Source organism: Photinus pyralis, unplaced genomic scaffold (assembly GCF_008802855.1).
Source record: "Photinus pyralis isolate 1611_PpyrPB1 unplaced genomic scaffold, Ppyr1.3 Ppyr1.4_LG10, whole genome shotgun sequence".
Taxonomy (NCBI): domain Eukaryota; kingdom Metazoa; phylum Arthropoda; class Insecta; order Coleoptera; family Lampyridae; genus Photinus; species Photinus pyralis.
In genome coordinates this window covers 13,446,587-13,456,824 of record NW_022170250.1, presented here as the reverse complement: position 1 = coordinate 13,456,824, position 10,238 = coordinate 13,446,587, and the positions used below count along the sequence as shown (strand labels likewise).

The window sequence follows — 10,238 nt, the reverse complement described above, 5'->3', positions numbered from 1 at the left end:
GCGCCTTCCAGAACCTCTTAAGTGTGGTAGGGAAAATACTACAAGTGGAAAGATTTATTAATTGCTATTGAAAGCCATTTACAGCTTTTCAAAATGATTGATCGAATCCAGAGACATGATGTCTCTGATCGAATCCCATCTAAATGGACGGACAGACAAACGAATTCAGGTCCGTAGCTAGGGGGTGGCTAGGTGGGGCCCACCTAGAACCTGGTTTTGCTCCCACTGGAAATTACGGTTAGTGGTTCCTTTACCAACTCGGCGCATTACATATACAAATTATAGGGGAGGTTTTTACCAAAAAGCTCTTAAACTCCGCACTCAGAAGAATACCGGCCACCCCTTCTACTTCATTCTGGTTACGGGCCTGCGAACGATAAAATATAAACTTAATAAGTTTGGTGAACTGAAATTCTACCCAAAAAAATTTTTAATTTCGAAAATTGGGGGGGGAGAGTACTAAGTGAATATTTCCGTAGGCGCTCATGCTGGGCCCAATTTCTAATTAACATGGAAACATCGAAATTTGCTAATTGACTTAACTTGAGCGTTTATTAAGTGGATGACGTCACGCTTTACATTTTTACAATAAATTAATCAACGACTCGTGTAAACAAGCGGATTTATTACTAAAATTAAGTACAGGCGAAATTAATACGCAGCCTCTACGTGTAGATTTTCATATCTGGATTGCAGTGATAATTATCGACAGGTGGAGGAGTGGGGGGGTAGAAAAATTCTCCAATTCCGTAAGGGACCTTTAGAATGTGTTCGTAAATTCGCACGTGCAAAAGGGGCCTACTTACGTAATCCGTCGTTCCCGCCTTTTTGTGCGCTATACAAAACGTGCACAGCCTATTCGAATCGGAAAATCTCAGGCAGGGCTGCGCCATTGGCCCTAAAATTGAAGGTGCGTCGAAATTATGAGTCGTGCCCAAATCGACGTTTTACCTGCGACTAGCTGCGTGCCCAAATGCGAAATGTAACTCGACGCAAGCCTCAGCGTCTCGATCTTGCTCAATTTGCGATCCTTCGGCTCTGTCGGGATTAAGGTGCGTAACGTTACGAACGCGGTGTTCACGCTGAAAAACGCGCTCAGGTAAGTTTATTACGCGAGGTTTCCGCTCGAGCGTCACCTGTGAGTGCGATCCCGTTCACGTGCGTTCGCCTGATACCGCTGCCGGATCGGCTGAGGTGCTTCCTTTCTTCTTTTGCACTGCTTCGGTTGTAAAAACTCCATACTTTAAACGTTATAAAATCAAACTGAAACAAGTGTCAAAGTGAACTAATTTCTCGATGCTCGAAACATGTGTGCGAGGCTCGGCTAATGGGACCACACACGAACAGATGGCCGCATTTCCTGCAAAATCTTCGCCAACTACCCAAAGCATTCGTCGTGCGAATTAAAGCAAAATTAATCCGAACTTATAATAGCCTTTGGGTGCCAAGACCCTTGCGTTTACGCGACTTGCTTTTGCGTGGATTTGCGCTTGTACGTCGATGAACCCATTTAAACGGAAGTCGTTAAAATTTCCCTTAGCAGCTAATTTACGCACTCTCGAGGATTTGCACCTTTTGCTTTGTTGGCGTAGGGCGGGTGGGACCTTTTCAAATCGTCCAATTTTTCGAAAACTGGCCGGCTTTTGCCGCCAGATGTTCTAATTACTTCAACAGATACACGTTTGTGATCCATTTTAATGTCTTTAACAGATCCTTCCCTTGTGAAATGACAATTTACGATTATAATTTTACGATTTCAAATCGGTTTTCAAGGAATTCTATTTCCCAGATCCCTCCATGGCTTCAGACTATCATTTCTTTAGTACTAACGCGATACCTGGATTTTCTAAAAAACCTTCGGAGCGTTTTCTAGACTTATTCATATAAATCCCATGATGGTAAAGAGGACAGTATAGGAACCAACATCCCCCCTCCCTTTACACTTTATGACGTCACACGTACTACGCTGTGATTGGCTGTGCTATTTTGTGGCGGAAAATTTGAATTTGTGTGAGAGATTTGAATTTCTGAATTGTCGTATGTCTGTCATTGTGTGTCGATTTCTTTTACACCTTGTATATTTAAAGTGACCCAGTCAATTACAGTACAGTGTGATTGCAAAATGGCCTCAGGAACAGAATCGACGCAAATTGGGAGAAAGTTCAAAAATTTAAATCTCCCGCACAAATACAAATTTACAGCACCAAAGTCGCTCACATTCTGTAATTTAAATCTCAAATTTACCGCCACCAAATGGCAGAGCCAATCACAGCGCAGTACGTATTACGTCATAAATGTAGAGGGGATGGCAAATTGGAACGAAAGAGATATGTGTGACCGGATAAATTGTCCTCAACTACCATCCCCATTTTCGACCCGGAACGTGCAACCGGAATGTCCTAGCATTGAATGGAACCTTCGTCTGTGCTTCAGCGACTCTGACCGGGCACGGCAGTTGGATAGACGTCGGCCGGGGGCTTGGCTTCACCGCCCGGACCGTGATGATAATAAAAAAAAAACAAGGGAACGGAATATAAGACTACACCACAGTGCTGAGGAGGAGGGTTATTAGATTGGCATGTCTCGGGGCGGGGGATACAACAAAGTGATGTATAGATCTAAGGCGCTTTGTGTCTATGGGTTAAGTGGAAACACCTGGTGGAGATGTTGCCCCTAGGTGAACTTCGCCCTTTAGATTTACAGCTAATAAAGACGTTATTATTATTATTATAGAAGAGTTCCACTGGCTCACAAAAAAAAAGACTTAATTAGAGATTCTAGCGTCTTTCCAGAAGTGTCTCGGTCCATTAATTGTAAAAGCGTTCCAGGCACTTTAGAGGCTCTAGAAAGCACTTGATAACCATTTTAAATACGTTACAGTTGTGCGCATTCCTGAGCACAATCTAAGTTTCTAGGCCTTCTCTCTCCTTCCTAGATCTTCTCAGGCCCTAGCCAGAACTGTTGAGGTCTTTTACCTATGCTAGAATTTTCTAGGCGTTGACCAAGGCTTTTTGTGTAATTTCAAGAGGTCATCCACTTCATATGGTAGATACCTTGCTAGCATTCAAGACCTTTTTCATACTAGCTCTCGTAAATATGCAAAGAGTCTAATGGTCTTCAAAGCCTTTTAAACAAATTGAAGCCCGCAAGACCTTTTTCAGATGTTTTTCCATTTCCTACAAGAGCCTCTTCACAGAGCTCTAAAGGAAGTAATAAATATGGGCTTACTCTCTTTTAATCTACATAATTTTATTAAAAAATAAATGAAAAAACAATCATTTTACAAGTAGCTAATTTAAGCATTTCTGCTATATAAAATTTGTAAAAAACGAATCAAACTTTTGAGGTACAGTCTATCAATCACTTTCGTCCGACGTCATATACTCGTCGAGGTTTCTGGCCGGATATTTCGTCTGCTTGGCATCGTTTCCGTCGTTCGCGCTAACCTTGTAGCCGTCTCTTATAAAACTTATCTCCTTCGATGACAAATTGTACAGCGGATTTGCAATATTCGGAATCATCTGTTTTCTGAAATGTTCTTTCATACTCTGCCAAGTTCTTTCGCCTGGCAAACTTTCCTCCATCTGCACCCAAAATTTACGACCCCGTAACTGGTAATATCCTTGATGCTTAATGATGTAGTTTAGAATTAGCTTCTCCTCTTTTATCGTGTATGGGGGGCGGTATCCTGACATCGTGGATGTTGAATAAAATCTGCGACAGAAAGAAGCATGTACTATAAGACCTTTGAAACGATTATTTCTAGGTCCATTTGCGGCCAAGCCAGAAATTGAACACGAAGACTTAGTGATGTAACAACCGTCAAACACTCGCGGGAACAAACAAATGATCTGAGGGTTTAGTGTCCCGATATAGTAGAAGTTAAGGTTACCTTTTATCTTTGAGATGTTGCTCTTAAACAGAGCACTCACAGCTCATCTATTTATTTAGGAAACAGATAACAACTGGAGGAAAAGACGCAAAAGTAAATATGTGGGTCACTTACCTCTTAGTAACTTGCCAGCATCGGAAATGAAGCAGAAATGAAAGAATTTATGCGTGGGATTGGGTAGGGAACAGTGAAATTGTCGAGATTGCAAAAAAAACGCCTTGGCGCCTTCGAATAAAGAACCCTTTGTGGAGGACAAATTCAAAATTGAATTGAGGTTATGTCAAACTGACAGCAGTGGATAATGTACCGGCGAGTGCTCGTTTCTGATTGGTGGAATTCATTTTCAAACTGCAAGGTGCAACGGTCAAGCAAACGGTTTCTGAAATTTTTTCCGTAAAATGGGCCCTACTCCTTCGCATTAGTTTTTTGATTGAGTGCCACAACTGAAAGCCAAAATGGAGGACTTTGTCAGAATGGAAAAGATCGGGGAAGGCACCTACGGTGTCGTTTACAAGGCTCGCAATAAGAAGACCGGCAAGCTCGTTGCCATGAAGAAAGTTCGGTAAGTTCACCAGCAACGTCAGTTCCTCCCCAATACACTTTCGTCGTGCAGACTCGAAGGCGAAGACAACGGCGTACCCTCGACGTCGATTCGCGAGATTTCGCTCTTGCAAGAGCTGCGCCATCCCAACATTGTGGCCCTGGACGACTTTGTCATGGACGAGGCGCGTATTTATCTAATATTCGAGTTTCTATCGATGGACCTGAAGAAGTACCTCGACAAACTGCAGAACGACCTGATGGAACCAAAGCTCGTTCAGAGTTACCTGTACCAAATTAACGAGGCGATCTTATTCTGTCACCAAAGGCGGGTGTTGCATCGCGACTTAAAGCCGCAAAACTTGCTCATTGGCGTTGACGGGTCGATTAAGGTAAGACGATCGTTTAAGGGTACTTGTAAGAGAGGAAAAATACTTGTAGGTGGCCGATTTTGGACTGGGTCGCGCCTTCGGCGTGCCCGTACGCGTTTACACGCACGAGGTGGTCACGTTGTGGTACCGCGCGCCCGAAATACTGCTCGGATCTGCGCGCTACTCGTGCCCGATCGACGTCTGGTCGTTGGGGTGCATCTTCGCGGAGATGGCGACGAGACGTCCGCTCTTCCAGGGCGACTCCGAGATCGATCAGCTGTTTAGAATCTTTCGCGTGCTGAAGACGCCAACGGAGGAGCTGTGGCCCGGCGTTTCCGCCCTGCCCGATTACAAGGCCACCTTTCCGACCTGGACGAACTACGGCCTGGAGGGTCAAGTCAAGTGCATGTCGCCGAGCGGAATCGATCTGTTGAAGCAGATGCTGATTTACGATCCGGCGAAACGGATTACGGCCAAACAAATGGTTTCGCATCCGTACTTTGCCGATTTAGATTTGTCTGTTAAACCGCAGATTCCAAAGTAATTGCGACTGTGCCGCTATTCTTGAAGTCTGGCAGTCAATTTCGTTTTTAAGTGTAGATATTGTATAGATTTTATTGTTGTCGACTTTATCCTCCCCTAGGATATGACTTGCAGTCCAGTTTTTAATTTATACCATCACAGATCTGGTTATCATAATTGTTCACGCCCATTATTGATATTTCTCCGACATACAGGGTCTTTTAGGTAACTGGCAGGTGAATAAGAACATCCTATAGATGAATCTTTAATAGTAAAATTAGATAAATTTTTTAGATAATACAATTTCAATTGTTGTTTTTTATGTAGTATTATTTATTACAAAATATACATTTCTAATGTGCATAAACGTCATTTTTGTAGATTCAAATGCAACATTTCAATTCACTTTAATCACTAGAATGCAGTGTTGCATTTTTAAAACCTTTTGTTTCATGTCACTATCAAATATAATATCAGAAATTTGTAGGGGTGAATACTACCCAGGAAAGTAGGGTTCCATGGTTCTTTATTACCAAAAGTCCTTTAGCTGAACATGTTTACTAAAAAATGTAGCACTGGGTACAGTGCAGAAATTATTGATAGTAGGGAGAACGTGGCATCAGTTGTTCTGGGGGTAGGATTTCTTTCTCCCCTATGAGTTGGGCTTTGATATTTATATTGTGTGTGTCTCTGTATCTTACTCCCAAAGAGAGCTACTGTAGAAAAATCTGAGCATACTCTCCGGCTGCAATTCCCTGATCTGCTGGCGGGGTGCTATTGCAGAATTTTACCCAGGTCTTGTAATCTCTGTTTGATGACAGCAGCTGGTGCGTTCCACTGTCTCTTCTTCCTTGAAGCAGAGGTGACATGTGTTGTCCTCATCTACCCCAATTTTGTTGATATGATCTTTCAAGGGGCCTTTATAAGAGCCTGATCCATATGCGCCTACAAACGTATTCATAGGTAAGCATTTATGATTGTTTAAATTCGCTCTTAGATACTGTTTAATACACGTCTGGAGGAACCTCGGAAGGGGGGGGGTTAGGGGATACCTTTAAAGTTTCAAGCTTTTTTGTGAGTGTATGAGCACTTTTAAACCTCGAACAGTTTCCAAATCTTTCAGTGCTATCTGTGGCTATTATTTCGCTAGGCTGTTTTTGAAATGCGTACCTATTGTTTAAGGGCTGAACCTAGTTTTTATAAGATGCTGTAGCTAATATTCGCCCAAGGAGTCTCTTGCGAACATTCAAGAGATATTATGAGCCTTTAAATGTGTCCCCAAGAAGTTTTTTTTAAACTAATTTATGGTTTTTGGGGATCCTTTTACGTTACGTTATTGGTTTCTTTAGCGTCTGTAATTTTTTAGGTCTTGAAAGTCCACAAAAGGTATTAGATAATGAATAGACTATCGCGGCGCCTTTTTTTAGAGACTTCATTTTTGAAAACATTATACAGGGTGCAACATAAGTGTTACAAACTGATGTTCCGAAATCTCAATAATTCTTTCTGAAAATGCCTGCACTGTTTTCACTTTGTTTAATTTGGTGTGCGTTCCGCTGTCCAGTCCGACCTGGAGACGGTCCACGCTACGCCGGTAGCATCGATTGAAAGTTTATGGAACGCACGCAAACCGTCGAAAGGTGCGCGCCATTTCTAGACGATAATAAAATTAGTAACGAGGTCGGCGAGTGGACGAAAAATTAAGAAGGTCATTTCGTCCAAAAGTTTCCGTCGCGGGGGTGGTGTCCTCTGGCCGGGCGAACGACGACAACGACGACGACGCACCGTGTGCGCGCCGGTTTTTAAAATAGCATGCTTTGAAAAGGCGCTAGTCGTGAAAACAAAATCGCGCTAATTTCGATCAAAAAAACGTCACCGAAGAATATTTCCCTTTTCCCGTAAAACTAGGAGGTTTTTTTTCCCCGGATCGTAAGAGAGTTGCGCGCGCGCAGCTGACGTCACACGAGCCAGGCGTGCGAAAGAGTGAAAAGGACGGGAGAGCTGTAGTAGGGTTGTGTTTCACGTCGCGGCGGCCATATTGTTAATAGTTCGTAAAAGGGATTTTTCGTGGTGGTGTTTGAAGTGTCGTGTGTTTTTCCATTTATCAAATAAGCGCAATGTCCGAAAGGGAGGATAACGTTTACAAGGCGAAGCTCGCGGAGCAGGCTGAGCGGTACGACGGTAAGTGTCTCCTTTATCGATTCGCCGAAACCTCGGCGTTTTTGTGGCCGAAATTCTGACGCCACCACCACCGCGGTCCTTCACGTCCTCGCTCCTCATCGGTGGTGGCGGCGGCGGCTTCTTGCTGTGAGGTGCGGGCGAGATTCTCGATTGATTTTTTCATCTCCAATCGGGCCCTCATCTTTTATTAATGAAATTCCCATTGTCCGCACATAACCTGTACAAGTTTTTTTTTAGCAGGTCAGGCGAATTATTTAATAATTCCCACTGCTGGTATGAGTCATACAGGTGGTTATCTAACTAAAAATGCCTTGACCTCTTTTGGGGGTGGTTGTGTGAATGTTGTGAAAACGGGGGAGGTTGGTGGGGAAACACTGGATCAATATCTTCGCCCCGCGCGCGTTTTTGAAATCTGGCGCCTTGTAAACGTTTTCAACTTGCAGAGATGGTCGAGGCCATGAAGAAGGTGGCCAAGCTGGATTTGGAGCTGACGGTCGAGGAACGCAATCTCCTCTCGGTCGCGTACAAGAACGTGATCGGGGCACGACGCGCCTCGTGGCGAATCATCTCGTCCATCGAGCAGAAGGAGGAGAACAAGGGAACGGACGACAAACTGGAAATGATCCGGCAGTACCGCGGGCAAGTCGAGAAGGAGCTGCGCGACATATGCTCCGACATCCTAACCGTACTCGACAAGCACTTAATTCCGGCGGCGAACACGGGCGAGTCCAAAGTGTTCTACTACAAAATGAAGGGCGACTACCACCGGTATCTCGCCGAGTTCGCGACGGGCAACGATCGCAAGGAGGCCGCCGAGCACTCGCTCGTCGCCTACAAGGCGGCCAGCGACATCGCGATGACCGAGCTACCGCCCACGCATCCGATCCGATTGGGACTCGCGCTTAACTTCTCAGTGTTCTACTACGAGATCCTCAACAGTCCGGACCGAGCGTGTCGGCTCGCGAAGGCGGCGTTCGACGACGCGATCGCCGAGCTCGACACCCTCTCGGAGGAGAGCTACAAGGACAGCACGCTCATCATGCAGCTCCTGCGGGACAATCTCACGCTGTGGACGAGCGACATGCAGGGTGACGGTAAGTCGAAACGATGGGCCGTTGTACTGTGCGCGCCCAATTTTATTATATTTTTTTGTCGTTATCAGGCGGAACTGCAAATGACGGTGTTGCTTTGGCAGGTGAGGCGGAACCAAAGGAGCAGCTGCAGGATGTCGAGGACCAGGACGTCTCGTAACTGCGCGACGAGAGGAACGGGTCGTGTCGTAAGAACTCGAGTGTTGTGCAGTGCTGCTTGGGCATCGCCCACGGACCTCAAAGAGGTGCAGTGTTGTATCACTCCCAGTACATAATGTATTATTATTATTATTAATTATTACCGACTAATATTATCTATAGCTGTAAACTTTACTTCTGTATTTACGTGCGCAAGGAGTGCCTGGGTGAATGTTCTTCGGGGACACAAGTTGTAGTAATCGTTTCGGTTCAGTTTGCATATTCCGCTGATAATAATACGGGGGCGTTTTTACAGAATTTCCAACAAAAGAAAATGAAAGTATATATATCACAATTTTCGTAGGTGTCGTTTGCATTCCTATTCCCAGTACTTAAAAAGAAAACTGTAGAAGAAAATTAGAGACGCTTTGTCCGAGTTCCGTTTTTATGTAGTCTATATAGCAATAAGTTCGGAAAAGCACATTGTATTTGCCGTCGCCAGTTTGTGTTTTAATAAAAAAAAAAGAAAAAATAATCGCAGCAACTACTCTCATTAATTGATGCATTACTATGACCAAGCTTTAGGGAGTTTTCCGAATGGAACTTCGGCGCGCCGCCGGCAGAGGCCGCCAAAGTTTCATTCTCCGCTCGGTTTGGCTGTTAGAGACATATTTTATGTATGTACTTTTTGCATTTTTATTACTCGTGCGTTTGATTGTAAAATGTGTAGAATGGATTAACAAGAAAAAGGATTTAATTGTAAAATTACCATAAAAATTATAAAAACTGCGATACCTCTTTTTATTTCCCTCATCTATCCAACCTAATTAATCGGAAAGATTTTTCTGTTGTAGTGACCTGGGCCAACTTGGAATTTGCGCTCAAGGGCAGAAACTAAATGGGTTTCCTTTTGGTGTTCAAATTCGCGTGAAGATAGGGTCAATGAAAAACACTGTAAAATATTAATTAAAAAATTTCTATTAAACAAATACACCTTTAGTTTATGCAATCCTGTTACATTAATTTTTTTCTATTTGTAGCTTTTTGTTTTGCACTTACATTTAGAAGTATCAGGAGATCATATAATCATTTCTGGCAGAATTTAGAATGGGAAAGTGTCAATTCAAAGTAATTAATTGGAAAGAATGTTGTGTTTAAGAGACCTGGACCAGCACCATACAAGCCTTTGGTGTTTATTGGACCACGAAAATAGGGTCGGTGAAAAGCACTGTAAAATGTTATTGATTAAACAATGTACAAGTTTTACAGAAAGAAAAATTGTACATGAACTTTTTGTGCACCTGGTGACCCTAATAACCTTCAAAAACCAAGAGACTAACATTACTCGAAAATTTGTTACAATTTTGTTTTTGTTCTTCTTCTTGTTACCAGGAGAACATGATATAGGGAGTTTTTCACCTACATCTTGCATTTCTGTGATCCTGATTCGAAGATTTGTACCGGGAGAACATGAAAGATGTGCGGTTATTAACTTTTTCCTAC

At 43.4% G+C, this 10,238-nt stretch overlaps 3 protein-coding genes and 1 long non-coding RNA gene across 5 annotated transcripts; 2 read left to right on the top strand and 2 right to left on the bottom strand.

Annotated features, from left to right (window-relative positions):
* Window positions 1-605: 605 nt before the first annotated feature.
* LOC116161536 (transcription factor 15-like) lies at window positions 606-1,273 on the bottom strand. The gene is made up of 4 exons (XM_031474916.1): window positions 1,137-1,273; window positions 952-1,082; window positions 807-898; window positions 606-758 (listed from the first exon to the last, which is right to left on the bottom strand). The coding sequence occupies exons 1-4, from the start codon at window positions 1,238-1,240 to the stop codon at window positions 666-668; spliced, it is 420 nt and encodes a 139-aa protein (XP_031330776.1). The 5' UTR covers window positions 1,241-1,273; the 3' UTR covers window positions 606-665.
* A 1,955-nt stretch (window positions 1,274-3,228) lies between these two features.
* Window positions 3,229-4,146, bottom strand: LOC116161538. The gene is made up of 2 exons (XR_004143403.1): window positions 4,007-4,146; window positions 3,229-3,714 (listed from the first exon to the last, which is right to left on the bottom strand). It is a non-coding gene; the product is annotated as an uncharacterized LOC116161538 (long non-coding RNA).
* A 166-nt stretch (window positions 4,147-4,312) lies between these two features.
* LOC116161533 (cyclin-dependent kinase 1-like) lies at window positions 4,313-5,372 on the top strand. Its single transcript, XM_031474913.1, has 3 exons — window positions 4,313-4,454; window positions 4,506-4,824; window positions 4,874-5,372. The coding sequence occupies exons 1-3, from the start codon at window positions 4,348-4,350 to the stop codon at window positions 5,345-5,347; spliced, it is 900 nt and encodes a 299-aa protein (XP_031330773.1). The 5' UTR covers window positions 4,313-4,347; the 3' UTR covers window positions 5,348-5,372.
* Window positions 5,373-7,066: 1,694 nt separating this feature from the next.
* Window positions 7,067-9,525, top strand: LOC116161534 (14-3-3 protein epsilon). Of its 2 annotated transcripts, none has more exons than XM_031474914.1 (3): window positions 7,067-7,506; window positions 7,950-8,600; window positions 8,669-9,525. In XM_031474914.1, exons 1-3 carry the CDS (start codon window positions 7,443-7,445, stop codon window positions 8,755-8,757), a joined length of 804 nt encoding a protein of 267 aa, XP_031330774.1. In that variant the 5' UTR covers window positions 7,067-7,442; the 3' UTR covers window positions 8,758-9,525. The 2 variants fall into 2 exon arrangements, with proteins under 2 accessions (XP_031330774.1, XP_031330775.1); XM_031474915.1 differs by having other exon boundaries at window positions 7,071-7,506; window positions 8,702-9,525.
* Window positions 9,526-10,238: the final 713 nt, after the last annotated feature.